We start from the raw sequence: 16,441 nt of genomic DNA, 5'->3' as shown, positions 1-16,441 counted from the left end.
ATCCTGTCTCATGGTATAATTCCTGTATTATCTCAGAATATAGGAATGGGCCTCCTGTCTTGCACATGTCACTGAATTTACATCTATTTTCCCTTTATTAAAAAAATCAAAGTGCCTCTAGAAACGTATCCCTCCACTCTCAAGCAAAATTTACATGAACCATATGGAAAAGATAGATATGCTAATCTTTGTAAGAATTGGCTAAGGGATGAACTAAATTGCCTTCTGAATTTATTCTGTCCTGACAGATAAAGAGGCAGTTTCCTATCTTGCCTCATTAACAGGTAAGAGAGAATCTCACTCTTCTCTTTAAATGAGATTGAACCGATATATAGGCTGAACTCTATAGTTTTATGTGCATTTTTTTTAACCTGGGCTGCTTAAATCAATTGATATGCTTGTTAAAATGTGGCCTTACTCTAGACTTACTATATCAGAATCTCTGGGGGTTATGGACCAAACTTTGCGTTTTTAACAAACTTCCTACATTGTGAGTAACAAACTCCCTAAAAATCACTGTTTTATGGGGATAACACTCAGTTATCCCTACACACTCATGTGGCTAAATCTATTGGTCAATTCACTCAACCTCTCAGCAGTATCTGACCTGTTTATCACTCCCTCTTTCTTGTAAGCCCTTCTTTATTGGCCTTCTGGCACATTCCTCTTTCCTGAATTTCTCCTCCTGCACAGACTATTTCTTGTCCATCCACCTTGCTGGATCCTTTTCCTTTTCTAGGGCTTGGTTGCGGAATATCTTCTTTTCTCTATTGATACTCTCCCTTATTATGTCCCATGGCCTAATACCAGTTATAAGCTAACAGCTACCAAATATCTATTCTCTAGTTTCTACCTCTCCACTGAGCTGCAGATGAGAGAATTCAACTACCCATTCAATATTTTCATGGGTGTAAATCAAATAACCATCTCAAACTTACATGGTCAAAAGAGAACTCGTGATTCCCAAGTCCAGTTTGCCTTCACCCTTCTCTTGCCCTGCTATCGGGCCCTCCTTACCAGTCTCCAAGTTCCCTTCTTATCCCTCTCCATAGTCTATTCACTGCAGAGAGGCCAGAGAAGTCGCCTAAAATTGTAAGTCACTTTGTATTCAATACCCTCCAATAACTTCTCTTCACATTTAAAATAAAAACACTTGGGGTGCCTGGGTGGCACAGTCTGTTAAACATCTGACTCTTGATCTCGGCTCAGGTCATGATCTCACAGGTTCATGAGTTCAAGCCCTGCACTGGGCTGTGTGCTGAGGGCATGGAGCCTGCTTGGGATTCTGTCTCTCCTTCTCTCTGCTCCTCCCCAACTTGTGCGCGCTCTCTCTCTCTCTCTCTCTCTCAAAGTAAATAAATAAACTTAAGAAAAAAAAAAGAAACCCTTATCACAGTCTACAGCTCCTACATGGTCTGGTCTTTCCCTTTCACTCTGTAGTCACTTATCATCCCTTGTCTCTTGCTCACACTGCTCTCAGCACATAGCCTTCCTGATGTGCTTATGGCTCCTGCAGGGCCTTTGCACTTGTTGCTCCTTATCCCACAGATATTCACCCAGCCTACCTACTCTTATTTCACTTGAATGTCTGCTCAAATTTCACCTCCACAGGGGGCTTCTCTGACCATCTTCTCTAAAATAAGACTTCTGCTTTATTTTTCTTGGAAGCATTCATTAGCACCTGATATCCCCTGATATATGTTTATTTATTTGTTTACTGTCTTCTACTTTTGAATATAAACAGGAAAGCAGAGAATTTGTCTTGATCCCCAATTTTTAGAGTAGGGCCTGGCACACAGTAGGTTATCAATAAATATTTGTTGAGGTTGTAGGTAATTATTATGATGGAGCAAGGGAGAAAGAGTAAGTTAGGGGATTAGAAGAGAAGATCACGGTTGATCAATGACCAAAACAAAAATGCCCATAGTCCAAGGCACTGAAATTATGACTTTTTTTTTTATTGCACTCACAACAGCAAGTCCAATTTCCTGATATTAAAGCATCAGTGTGGGAAAAACAATAAAACTGACCATGCTAGGTTTCTTTTCATATGGATTACACCATCAGCAAGGAATCACACATTCTAACTTCCAGGCAAATGACGTTTTTTGAGCATGAAATGATTTGAGAACAGATTTTTTTCTTAGGGACAGATTTTTTTGAACTGCCATTCAAATTACTGTTTATTTCTGAAACATGGTATGTTATAAAGCATTCTTCAGTGGGAGATATTTGTCAACCAAACGTCCACGGGTTACCTTGGTCTTCAAAAATTGTGATGTTAAATCTCTTTGCTGTTCCACTTCACTGCGAACATGATTGCAGAAGGCCACAGAGTACTGACGACTATAGAAGGGACTGAAGTTTTTGATGGTAGCCTCAGTTTTCCCTAGAAAAAATAAGAAAATTAGAATTTAGAAATGTGGCATCTCTTACAAACTAGACACATATCTACCCCACTAATACCACTGTTTACCAGGGATTTGTTAGTTCACATTTCCTGAGAACTTTGCAACATGCCATACGTGCCTGTATCTCTCCCTCCCCTTCTGACGTCATCTTGAGAGTCTCTGCTGTCCCTAAGGACCATCCATCCAGTAACCAATAGAATTTTTCTTCATCTTACGTCAACAACCCATTGCCTTGGCTATAAACTCAGTCATCCTTCTAAATCCCTATATGACTACCATTCTACCTTATCCGGTTCTCCACTCCAGCTTGTTCTTCATTCCCCTCTACCTCCAGTCATCCAACTCCTACGCAGTAATCCCAGGGGCCACCATTTCAACTCTGCACACACATCATTCCATTCTTCCTTCGATCCTTGAGGTTCCACCTCATCTCACTGAGCCACAGCCCTGGATAAAATCAACCAACTGTTTCTTCTAGTTCTGCTCCTATGTTTCTGGTTTAAATTTTTTGTGTGACTCAAAGCCTTATATAATTACTATGAGGTAGAGGAAAACACTTTAAGAGTCTAGAGACCTGAGCTTTGGTCCCAATTCCAGGGAGACAGAAATCAGCTGGATGTTCTCAGTCAAGTCCCTCATTCTCTCCAGGGTCCAGTGTCCCTAACTATAAAGGAAAGTACTCACTAGTTCATGCTTTTATTGAAATCTACATGACATTGAAGTACAACCCTGGAAGTACAGCTGCCTTACAATAGTGACCAACAACTGCATTATGATGACTTAGCACCAGAAGAAAATGAAGCTTAGGATCAATCATGGGGGGAAGAGGGGTAGTTTGAGGACTCAAGATGGAGAAAGAGGAGGGTCAGGCACTAGAAATATTCTTGAACTTTTCCAACCTGTGCTTATTAGCTTTAGAGAGTAGGTTAAGTTGCAAAGGAGGGAAAGGAGAAAAAGAAATAGGGGAGAAAAGGCAAAGGAATATTCCCAGACAGATTAGAAATCCTCACCTTTCAAGGACTTGCTACAAAGTAGAGAAATAAACACAGGTCTCACTGGCTGTGCTTACAAGCTGTTAGTCCTTGGAATAAGATATTATCTTGAGATAAAAATTAATGTGATATAACAATTCCAAAATATTTTAAAATATTTTCATGTGAGCTTCGCATAATTTTTGTTTTCAAATTTGATATAGTCACAGAGAAATATTAAAATATACTGGCAAGAATTGTTTAGAGCTATTATACACATAAAATTTCAAAAATAAGTGAAGAGTTCTAACCACATAGATTGAGATACTCAATATGAGAACCTTGAATTCATAGCTGCCAACTTCTATACGCATGGAATCATAGCCCCAGACACCCATAGTGTATGAATACTCTTTCTATAGAGAATCCTACTTTAGATCAGGCATTTAGATCTACTCTGTATGAGGAAAGGGGGAGTTCTTCCTTATTCCCTCAATAAAATGACCTTTTTTGGTCATACTTGTGGGCTTTAATAACTATTACTTGAAAGGTGTGTTGAGACCCACTAATAATAGGTTCTGTAGAAATGCAAATAAAAGCTCCTATAATTTGAATCAGCATGCTTTTGCTTGCTCTGTGAGTCTATGGTATTACTATTAATCAGTATTTGTATAATACTTTAATATACTTAGGCTTTATAATTATCTAATTGGTTAATATTTTTTTAGCTTTTATATAGTGCATAAGAAATAAAATTCTATATCCTTGTCTATAATTTTCTTACATAGGAGTGGGATATCTTTAGGAATTCCCACAATGAGAATGAGCCTCACCTCACCGAAACATAGAAACAATTAACAAAATCTGCCCTTTGGGTCCAAGTGACCACTATTTTGTCTCGCAGAAGGGCAGCCTGCTAATTTATGACACTAATTTTTGCACTCTTGCAAGCACTTGGATTTAAATGAAAGAAGGTGGATGCCATTTTATGATGAGCTCTACAAAGCTTTGAAACTTGATTTCCTGCCACATCACAAAGCCTCAGTCAAGGATGCCCTGCCTCTACTGAGGTGTTATGATGCCACCACTCCCTCCCAATGTATGAGAAAAAATGCTTCTGTGATTTGAGTACCAACACATCTTCCACCAGGCAGCATTTATAAAAAAGGGACTACAGCTTTCTATGGTAATTAACCTAACGACTGGTTCAAAATGTGAATGAAACAGCTAACTATCATAAGTTCTAGGGGGAAAAGAACCTCAAGTGATTCCCAAAATGTATCTCGATTTTAGATTAAGCCTATCTAAACCCAAACAAAGGAACACCTAAGTAGGGATCTTGGCATTTAAATAAAAGCCTGGTGTTGGGGCAAAACACCACCGTGGTTAGGAAAATGGACTCTCGAGTCAGACAAACATGGCTTTGGGTGCCATCTCAGCTACTCACCAGCAGTGGGGCCTTACACAAGTTAACTCCCCTCCTCGTATAAAATGAAGACAGAGGAGCAATCTCATCGTGTTACTGAGAGCACACATGTACATGAGCAGGGGAGGGGCAGAGAGAGGAGGAGACACAGAATCTGAAGCAGGCTCCAGGCTCTGAGCTGTCAGCACAGAGCCTGATTCAGGGCTTGAACCCACAAACTGTGAGATCACGACCTGAGCCGAAGTCAGAGGCTTAACTGCCTGAGCCACCCAAGCGTCCCTGGATCTTGTCACTTCTATTCCCACAATATTTGTTGATCCACCCTGTTGCCCCCACCCAAACCAGTACAGCTTCAACACCATAAAAGTCTCTTAATCTGCATTATTAATCACAGCAGAAAAAAACAAAACAAAACAAAAACGAAACAAAACAAAAAACAAAAAACCACCAAAAGCATACTAGCTCTCAGCTCCAAAAGAGGAACAAAAAAGTCAAAGCCAGAGTGGGAGTTGGGAATGCCAGTGCTGATACACAGAGCCTGGAGGATTATGGGAAGTAAGCCAAAGCTTGGTCAGTGTGGCCAAGACAGATTCTGGGGAGTGGCCAGAGTGAGTCCAGGGCTGACGGAGCAGAACATGAGAGGCTGAGTCCAAGCTGGCCACCATGGTTCCTCTCAAGAGAAAGCTAGCACAAGTTAACAAGGCCCAGACAGTAGGGTAGGAAATTGTCCTTCAGATCCAAGTCTTGCCCTTAATGCTCCCAGGGAACTCTTGAAAACCATAAGAGGCATTCCTCATAGTCATAGAGGTACAATCCTCTTGGTCCTGGTCTGACAAGTTTCATCTGACACGTTGCTACAAGATCATTGTCACTACCTTCATAAAAACTTCAACAGTTCCCCATTGCCCAGAATAGTAACCACTTAGCCCAGTACCAAAGGCCCTGTGATCTGGCCCCAATTGTCTTTATTTTCTACCTCTCCTACTCAAATGAAATCTCCTTGTTCCCTGTACACGCCTTCACCCCTCCTTTCTCCCGCCAAACACCCTGCCAGTCACTTTCAGATCCTTCAAGCCCAGATGGAAATTCCAACCCTAACAGAGGCTTTTTTGGCTCTCCCCAGGTGGAAACAATCTCACCTTCGTTTGTGTTCTCCCAAAACTGTGCTCCACTTTGCTACAGCTGTTTAAATATAGCTTATCTCTCCTCCAAGGGTATATATTGTATTTATGTACTTAGCAAATATTTGTTGAATGAATGAAAGAATGGTTGAGTAAATATTTAAGAATAAAGCAAAGTACAATGCATCATAATCTTGAAACCCATGCCAATGTCCCCAGAAAGGAGAAAGGCCCAATTCTCAACTTGAATATTTGTTATTAAAAATATACACTTTCAAAGCTCAACTCATTTGTTTTTTCAAAAAAAAAGACTCTTACTGATTAACTCCTTTTCAAAAAAATTTTTTTAATGTTTATTCATTTTTGAGTGTGAAAGAGAGCACAAACAGGGGAGGGAGAGGGGGGCGGGGAGAGACACAGAGTCAGAAGCAGGCTCTGGGCTCTGAGCTGTCAGCACAGAGCCCGACAAGAGGCTCAAACTCATCAATCATGAGATCATGACCTGAGCCAAAGGCAGATGCTTAACTGACTGAGCCACCCAAGCGCCCCCTGATTAATTCCTTTTAAGCTTTTAGATGAATTTTGTCCATGAAATTAGATGTGGAGAATTATTTACGAACAAACACCTTCCTTAGTTTGTTTATTTTTCTTGACCAGTCTGTAATCATGGGAAGTATATAAGTGTCTAGGTAAAACTTACATGAAGTCTGAATAGATTTGTATATTTTTTTATTCTAGAAGTTTTTTTGCTAAACCTCCAGATCTGTAGTGATTCAACTTAAATCTAGTCTTTATCACTAGTTTTCTTTCTTGAAAGATACCGTTTATAGTGGATTATTTCTAGTTTTCCCATCATCTGCACTGTCAATACAACTATAATCTATTCTAAAATCTTCTCTGAAATATAGAGATTTATCCCTGCTTCAAATACTTTTAGAAAAACAGCTGATAGGTAGTGAAAGATATAAACAATCCAAACATTATTTTGCTATATTTCCTTCTAATATTTTTTATAATTATTTTTTAATAGTTTGAGAATATTATATTTTGTGCCCAGTTTTATTTACTTAACATTTCATCTTTGTTTTTTTCCCTATATTACCTTCCAAAAATCACTATTTTCAGATGTCACATTTTTATTGTTACTATGAAGAAGAAAAATACAAACATTTTTAGAAAATGGATTTATTTTAACAAAGTGGCTATTTCCTGAAAACCGAGCCAAATCCAGACATTAGAAGAGGATTAATTAAACCTTTGACACATTTTCATAAACGCTGTTGAGGTTTCTGGTGAAGATTAATTTGGGGGGGGGGACACCTGGGTGGCTCAGTCAGTTAAGCATCCAACTTCAGCTCAGGTCATGTTCTCACGGTCTGTGGGTTCAAGCCCCGCGTCAGGCTCTGTGCTAGCTCAGAGCCTGGCTCCTGCCTCGGGTTCTGTGTCTCCCTTTCTCTCTCTCTGCCCCTCCCACACTAGCACTCTGTCTCTGTCTCTCAATAATGAATAAACATTACACACAAAAAAAGATTAATTTGGGGGAATAAGAGAAGTAGCTCTAAAAAATAAAGTATTTTAAATATTTATAAAATAGAATATAATACTCACTATTGTTTTTCCCCCAGAGTTTCTTAAATTATAAAAGTTTAAAAGTCCTGATGAATTATAACATCAGTTATAGTCTCAGGCTTCTGAGCATCATCACTGTGCACCTTAGGGTGGAGAAATCAGAAATCCCAATTCACAATACAAAGGTGCAAAAATCTAATTACACAGAATAATGCCCAAGGACTCTCTCTTCCAGTAAATGCCTTAGAGAATGGGGATAAATTGGATTCTCCATAATTGAACTAAATGGTGTGTGTGTGTGTGTGTGTGTGTGTGTGTGTGTGTGTGTGCGCGCGCGCGCTTAAGCACAGTGATGTTTTTGAACAGATTCCAAAGGAAAAGTAAAAAATTCTTCATGGGCAGCCTTAATCCCATCAACTCTCTGAAATTTATCTGGCAGGAACTCTACTTTGTGTTAAAAACAAGAAATATATAAACCAACTTATGTTCTCTATGATTTACTTCAGATATTAATACCCAGAAGAGAAACATAGAACTCTCCCAAGAGCTTATATTAAATATTTCAAAATCATGCCAGGACCCTCTGGATAGAAAACAGACAAGCTTAGGAATAAACAAAGAACAGTTTCCTCGTTTCCAAAACTCATAGAGATCCAAAACTCTGAGTTAGGCTTGCAATATACTTGCCTTTGCACTGTTAAAGACCTTCAATTTTTTGCAATCCCTGTTCTAAAAATGGGCCCAGTATCTTTAATATGGCCACAAAGCTTGACCTGTTAAGAGCATTCCATGAATCTGCATGTACTTACAGATGCTATGTAAGGGCCAGACACCAACTCCAGTGGGTGAACAGTGTGAAAATTCAAAAAGGAAAACCTAACTAAAACAGAGTCAGGAGGTTTGGCAGGGGAACTCTCAAACCCTACCACTCTTCATTAATTGCAAATCCAATAGGAATAGATGGACTTAGCTGATGGATACTACTTTACTATCCCAACAGGAAGAAGAAAAGCTTTCCTCCTCCCCTAGCAATAGCCCCGCCAATGGGAGAAAGTCACAACTCAGCCAATGAAAAACCACTCTACTTCCACTCCCAGTTTACTCCAATGGATTTTTTGTTTATGACAGCCTTCCCAACTTCCCCTTTACCTCTATAAAAAAGTGTTCCTCGGGGCGCCTGGGTGGCGCAGTCGGTTAAGCGTCCGACTTCAGCCAGGTCACGATCTCGCGGTCCGTGAGTTCGAGCCCCGCGTCAGGCTCTGGGCTGATGGCTCAGAGCCTGGAGCCTGCTTCCGATTCTGTGTCTGCCCCTCCCCCATTCATGCTCTGTCTCTCTCTGTCCCAAAAATAAATAAAAACCGTTGAAAAAAAAAAATTAAAAAAAAAAAAAGTGTTCCTCTCCCCTTTGTTCAGTGGATTTGCTTATGATTTTGCCATAGCTTGCTTGTCCCAGATTGCAATTCTCTGCTATTCCTGAATAAAATCCATCTTTTTCTGGTAAAATAACTGGCAGGTTTATTTTGAAGGTTAACAGCAGAAATAAGAACAATGTTTTCTACAAATGACCACAGCACCGAAATAAATTAAGGTGCCCATCTATACTAGGGATTTAGTAGAACAATACCCTCACAGGTTAATAAAAGTAAGAGAAATGGAGGAGACACCAAGAAAGGGAAAAACACTACCATGCTATACATTCCAATGCCCATTACCTTATCCAAGGGAAAATTTAAAATCCCTGTGGTCAGCTATTCCAGTGAACAGCTTTCTAGAACTTTGAGACCTTAAGTCTGCCCTCCTCTTTTTTTAGAGGAAGAAATTATAATAGTATTGTTGGAAGATAGATATGTATATAAATATACCTGTATTTTTATGTATGCATTTTTTTTTAGCCATAATTAGATGAAAGCTAACTTTAAATTTCATTTCATTTGGAAAAACGTGCTTGGAAATTTTCAAGATTATTTTGCCATTACCTCACAGCATGCTTCCAATTTTCCCATGACACATCTGATGAGAATAAATCTTGTTTATTTTGCCACTTCTCTAAGCTGTCTAATGTCCCCAAAGGAAGCTGCAGATTGGCTGTCTTTTTCTTCATAAATATGAGAGGAAAGTGTGTGAAAAATAAAATTAAACCCATCTGACACAGCTACTTTTTCAGAAAGCATCACAAGAAGTATGAATTCAGAAGGAATCATGGTTGCCCATTAGACAGCCTTTTTTGGTTTTGAAGAAATACATAGCTGAAATTCACAAACTGAAATGAGATTTCCTTTGCTCCTTTTGAGTCTAATTATAGTTATTAAAATTTTTTGCACATATTTTATCAGAGGCTCTCAGATTATTCCAGAATCCTGAAAATATTCTTTGCTTTGAGATTGCGACCGTATAAATGAACACAATATGCACATTAAAAGAAATCAGGCCAGACTTAAAATAAACCAGGCAACAAGCCTAGGAATTTTACTAAGTGATTCCCCTTCCAACACAATAGGTCCTGGTGTCTCTTCCAGGTTTCTCTTTATTTTCCTAATTATATTCTTTTTTTCTTTCATTCCATTTTTCTTTTCCTCACACAGAAGTATATTTGCTTGAAATGCTTTCCACTATAGTTTCTACTTCTCTCTCAAGAATCTATACCATTCGTGTAAAAAAAAGTGCATTTTTTAGAGAACTGTATTTGGGGCCCAGATACGTGTTTTGTTAGTCTGGGTATATGGGTAACGATAAGTAGGAGTGACTTGGCTAGGAAAATGAAAGATGATAATGCTAGGCTTAGGAAGGTGCAGGTAGAACTTCATAAACCAGTTAACATTTCTGTAGGCTAGCTAACTTTCTGAGACTATTTACAAGGCAGATAAAGTACTCATTAGTGAAAATTATTTTAGCATGCTCTAACTTATCCTCACAAGAATTTAAGAACTGCCAAAATGGTTCTCATTCCTATCCACTTAATTCAGTCAGGCACTGTGTCCTCTGAATACAATTTTCTTGATAACAACCCAAGTATCTCCAATAATAAAGTCAGATCTAGCACAGTCTAAAATACAGCTCATCACATGCTTTTTTGACAATCTGTTGCCAGCAAAATAGTTAATCACTAAATTAAAATATTCTTGTGTAATGTACATTAGTGAAAAATTATCCAAAGCGATTATATGTGATGCTCTAAAAAAGGAGACAGAAAAAGGCCCATTAACTCTCTAATAGAAATAACTATTTAGATAGCATCAAGTTCTATGGAAACCCCATTTTTTCTATGGAAATTGCTCTTCTATAAAGTGATTTTACATGGTCCTTAACAAATGTCCTGAAACCTTCTAAGTTTAGCTCTGTTTGGAGTCCAGTCCTCACAGGTGAGATTCATTTACTCTAAACTAGTCATTACAGGCACCAAGGAAATTAAATATGAAAAAGAACTATAAATAACTGGGACTGCCTTCCACAATATCCCTAAGAAAGCAACTTGACTTCATCTGGACAGTAGCACAGATCTGCCAATGCCAATCACATTCCAACTTCCACATATTAATGGAAAGATCAAAGTTACAGACCTCCAGAGCTAGGTGGGATCATAATAATAAATTCCAATGTCCTCCTATTTTCAGATCAAGAAATTAATTGTCCCGTGGTCATAAAACTACTTAGTAACAGAACATTTGTAAAATGTTTTTTTAAATCAATGTCAATTTTGGGGGGCACCTGGATGGCTCAGTCTAAGCATCTGACTTTGGCTCAAGTCATGATCTCACGGGTCGTGAGTTCAAGCCCCGCGTCGGGCTCTCTGCTGACAGCTCAGAGTCTGGAGCCTGCTTTGGATTCTGTGTCTCCCTCTCTCTCTAACCCTCCCCTGCTCACCTCTCTTTCTCTCTCAAAAATAAATAAACATTAAAAAAAGTTTTTTAAATAAATCAATGTCAATTTTTAAAAATGTTTTATTTTATATTTGAGAGACAGAGAGATAGTGCAGAGGAGGGGCAGAGAGACAGAAACAGAATCTGAAGCAAGTCCCAGGCTCCAAGCTGTCAGCATAGAGCCTGATGTGGGGCTCAAACTCATAAGTAGTGAGATTATGACCTGAGCCAAAGTCAAACGCTTAACCAACTGAGCCACCCAGGCACCCCAGTCAGTGTCAGTGCTTTTAGCAGAGTTCTTCTTCCTACTAAATACTACATTGATTTTTATAGAAGAATTCAAGCACTCCTTTTTTTATTAATGGAGGAATGTAAATAATCTTTGGTAATAAAAACCATATTGTCAGGAAGCCTTGTGAAATGATCTTAAATTTGAGTAGAAAGATTTTTGTTATGGCCAATTTTGTGTGTCAACTTTACTGAGCCATGGGGTGCCCAGATACTCTGGATGTGTCGGTGAGGGTGTTTCTGGATGAGGTTAATATTTGAATAGGTAAATAAAAAATGAAGATTGCCAACGCCAATGTTGGGTGGACCTCATCCAATCAGTTGAAAGCCTGAATAAAACAAAAAGGTTGAGCAAAAGGGAATTTCCTTCTTTCTAGCTTCCCTGAGCTGGGACATTGTTTTTTTTCTTGCCTTTCAACTTGGACTGAAACATTGTCTCTTCCTGGGCTTCTAGCATGCTGGCTTTCATAGTGGAGCTAGCCTTCAGCTCTTCTGGGTCTCCACCTTGCTGACCTCAGATCTTGGGACTCATCAGCCTCCATAATCCCATGAGCCAATTCCTTTCTTTATTTTTATTTTATTTTTTTTTTCCAAATTCCTTATTTAAAAAAATATCTCTCTCTTTCTTCTGTTGGTTCTGTTTCTCTGGAGAACCCTGACTAATACAGATATAACCAACCAAATACATTATTGAGTCCCAAAACAATTACTAATTTATTTCATTTAATCTATACATATTAAACCGTTGGGTCAGTAACAAATTAAAAGCAATGCAAATGTCTAGTGCTTCAATATAATGAGTTCTAAATTTATCAGTACAATCAGCATGCCAATGTCTTTCAGAATACATTCGGAAATACATGGAATCTGTATTTAAAACATTCCATTAAATGATTTATGAAGGACAGTAAAAGCATTTGGCTCAGATACATCCCAATTGGCAGAAGTTGCCAGCAAGAAGGCAGAGACCCAGCAAGGCTCTGGGCACAGGGGAAACAAATTGACCTTAACTGAGCACCCCTTAATCTCATTCAGGTGTTCCAATTAAATGGCATCACTGTTTCAATTAAAGCTACAGTCTTTGCTGACTAATAACATAAGGCTCCCTGGGAAATGCACTAATTAGGTAGATTTTCTTATTTACTGATTAAGAATGTGTTTTGTACCAAATCAAGGTTAAAAGGTACTGCTGTGAACCAGGCCTATCATCCACATGATATTTGAAATGTCTTCAACAAAGTTTTTCTGCCCTCTTCTCTGTTTCCTACTTTATATGAGTCAAGAGGTGAGATGTTTTGCCACTAATAAGAAGGTTGTGCCTATGTCTGTGTTTTCTTTAATTATGAACAATTTCAAGCATATAGAACATAAAGTGAAGAATATATATTCCTACCATCCAGCTAAACAAAATCTTAACATATACCATATTTGCTAACAAAAGATTAAACAAAACATTACAGCCACATTTGTAGCCCCCTCTACCCTGCCCCACAACATGACTAGGCACCACTATACTCAAAGCGGTATTTATTCCTGTAAGTCATTTTAGATTCTTACAACATAGGTAAATATCAATACATATATCCATGTATAACTAATAGCATTGTTATGCATATTTTCTGACAACTTTGCCTGTCATTCTGCAGCTTGCTTAAGGCAGATAGGTAGATCACGTATATGTCATGTATATGTATATCATGTATATGTGTGATATGTATTTCTAGTGTATTCATTTTAACGGATATCTATACTTCTAACACATCTCATGATTTATCTGTCTCCTTGTTGATGGGCCTCTCACTTATTTCCTCTTTTGCTCTTCTAATCAATGCTGTTGTGAATGTATATGGGTCATAAGCATTAGTTTCTCTAGAGTGTATGTATAGAATATTGGGGCAAAGTGCGAGCATCTTCATCTGCACTTGATATTGCCAAATTTCTCTCTGGGGGACGGCGGGGGGCGGGGGGGGGGGTGGTAAGCTGTGTAATTCACACCCTACCAGCAGAGTATAAGAACTTCCTTCCTCCCACATCTTTAGAAACTCTAAGTATTGTCCCACTTATACATTTTTGTCTATTTTGATCTGTAGAAAATGGTACCTTAATTTACATTTATCAAAGTAATAGTGAGTTGAGCACTTTTCCATATATTTATTGGCCAGTCAGGTTTCTTATTCTATGAATTCACATCCTTTCTCCATACATCTTCTTCTTACTGATATATAGGCATTATCTGTCAATTTTAGGTATGAATCCTTCTCAGATAAAAACATTTCCGTTGTCTTTTCCCCATCTGTGGCTTGTCTTTTCCCTTGGATTACAGTGTTGAAGAACAGCTTTAAAGTTTAATGAAGTCAGATGTAACTATCTTATTCTCTCTGGTTTGTGTTTTTAGTGTCTGGTTTAGGAAATCCTTCCTTGCTATTGTCTTCATAATGATATTCTCCCTCATGTTCTTCTAAAAGGACGTTAGCACAGGCTTTTTACAACCTGGAATTAATTTCTGTGTGGACTATGAGCCATGAATCCATCCTTTACCCTACAGATAACTAATTATTCCAGCAATATTTATTTTGCATTTCTTCCAACATGTGCCTATTTCTGATACATTCCAAGTTTGCATATTTGAATAGGTTGCTTTTGAGCTCTCTAGTCTATTCCATTGGTCTATTGTCTATCCCTGTGCTATTGGTACCATACTGTCTTAATTATTATAGTGTTAATACGAATTTCTGGGGGCACTTGGGTGTCTCAGTTGGCTAAGCATCTGACTTCAACTCAGGTCACGATCTCACGCTTCGTGAGTTCAAGCCCCATGTTGGGCTCTGTGCTGACAGCTCAGACCCTGGAGCCTGCTTCAGATTCTGTGTTTCCCTCTCTCTCTGCTCCTCCCCCACTCTATCTCTCAAAGATAAATAAACATTTAAAAAAATAAGAATTTCTGCCATCAGGAGTGTAAAGTCTTCCCACTTGGTTCTTCTTCAAATTGTCTTAGATATTCTTTAGCCAATGCTCTTCCATAGAGTGAATTATGTCAAGTCCCACAGAAAAACAATGTCAGGATTTTGATTGGAAAAACAGTGAATCTGTGATTATTATGACGCCGATAGTTTTATGATATAATCTTCCCATCTAAGATTGCTGCTAGCCCAGACAGCATTTACGTGCAAACTCGGAAAAGCTACCCTTTCCTACAGCCAGCCTCACATGAGTGAAGAATGCAGCACAGGCTGGTTTTGACCTCTGCTAACCCTTCTTTAGTTAGGAGCCTCCTGCTATGAACATCCTGAGTCATTGTAGACAGCAGCCCTGTTCTCATTCATTAGCATGGCATATCTCTTCATTTAGTCAAGCCTTCTTTAATGCTCTGTGATGACATTTTGTCATTTTTATTCATGAAGATTTTTGCACATATTTGTTGATTTATTCCTAAACCCAATTTCATATGGATTTGTCTTGTTCTTATGAATGGAATCTTTTTTCTTTTACATTTTTAATTGGTTATTACCAGCTCTTAACTTTGATATGTTTGTCTTATACCCAGAAACTTTATTTTTTTATATATGAAATTTATTGTCAAATTGGTTTCCATACAACACCCAGTGCTCATCCCAACAGGTGCCCTCTTCAATGTCCATCACCCACTTTCTCCTCTCTCCCACCCCCATCAACCCTCAGTTTATTCTCAGTTTTTAAGAGTCCCTTATGGTTTGGCTCCCTCCCTCTCTAACTTTTTTTTTCCTTCCCCTCCCCCATGGTCTACTGTTAAGTTTCTCAGGATCCACATAAGAGTGAAAACATATGGTATCTGTCTTTCTCTGTATGACTTATTTCACTTAGATAACACTCTCCAGTTCCACCCACGTTGCTACAAAAGGCCAGATTTCATTCTTTCTCATTGCCACATAGTATTCCATTGTGTATATAAACCACAATTTCTTTATCCATTCATCAGTTGATGGACATTTAGGCTCTTTCCATAATTTGGCTATTGTTGAAAGTGCTGCTATAAACATTGGGGTACAAGTGGCCCTATGCATCAGTACTCCTGTACCCCTTGGGTAAATTCCTAGCAGTGCTATTGCTGGGTCATAGAGTAGATCTATTTTTAATTTTTTGAGGAACCTCCACACTGTTTTATACCCAGAAACTTAAAAGAAAAAAAACTCTTTAAATTAATTTATCTTTAAATTATCTTGGATTTTCTATGTACTCAATCATATCTTCTGCAACAAAGTTTAAAATTCCTCATTATACCATGCAATTGCCATTCTAGAGTTTATTAAGTCCCAACATGAAGGCACGTTTTAATTACATGTGAGAATTAAATCAAATGGGTTATTTCAGTTTAGAAAAAGACTTTAGATTCCTAGTTAACAGATCTGGAAAATATATGGATAGAGTAAATTGATTTTGTTTGCCATTTTTGCCCCCAACTATAATTAGTCCATTATTAAATAAAAACATCAAGATTTGTGTTTCATTAAGGATTCATTAAACTAGTGTGGTTCAGCTTGAGTTTCTGTACCTTTTATCAAAAGCCTTCCTTTTAAAACAATTTTTGTAGTCACTGCAACATATTCTTTTTTAAAATTAAGGGATCTAGAAAAATAGAAAATTCTATTCCCTACCTCAGACCCACTGAATGAGAATGTACTAAGACTGAATGGAAATCCTGTCTTCTCAATATATTCTTCCAGTTGAGTCTTATGATCAGGACAGTTTGGTATTTAATAGCATCCCTGCAGGTGTCCCAACAGTGCAGAAGAGAGAGCAAAGCTGTCTGTTTGGCTCCACT

The 16,441-nt window shown here is 38.3% G+C and overlaps 1 protein-coding gene across 1 annotated transcript in view; it reads right to left on the bottom strand.

The window, feature by feature from the left end:
* NIBAN1 (niban apoptosis regulator 1) overlaps positions 1-16,441 on the bottom strand; it is a 151,154-nt gene that overhangs the window by 85,057 nt on the left and 49,656 nt on the right. The window contains exon 2 of the mRNA XM_042977049.1: positions 2,259-2,389. Within this exon, the coding sequence (XP_042832983.1) occupies positions 2,259-2,389 (131 nt within the window). The remainder of the gene's footprint in view (positions 1-2,258; positions 2,390-16,441) is intronic.

This window comes from Panthera tigris, chromosome F3, assembly GCF_018350195.1.
Source record: "Panthera tigris isolate Pti1 chromosome F3, P.tigris_Pti1_mat1.1, whole genome shotgun sequence".
In the NCBI taxonomy this organism is placed as follows: Eukaryota; Metazoa; Chordata; class Mammalia; order Carnivora; family Felidae; genus Panthera; species Panthera tigris.
Note: the sequence above shows the minus strand (reverse complement) of the source record. Positions and strands in the feature narration are given on the sequence as shown.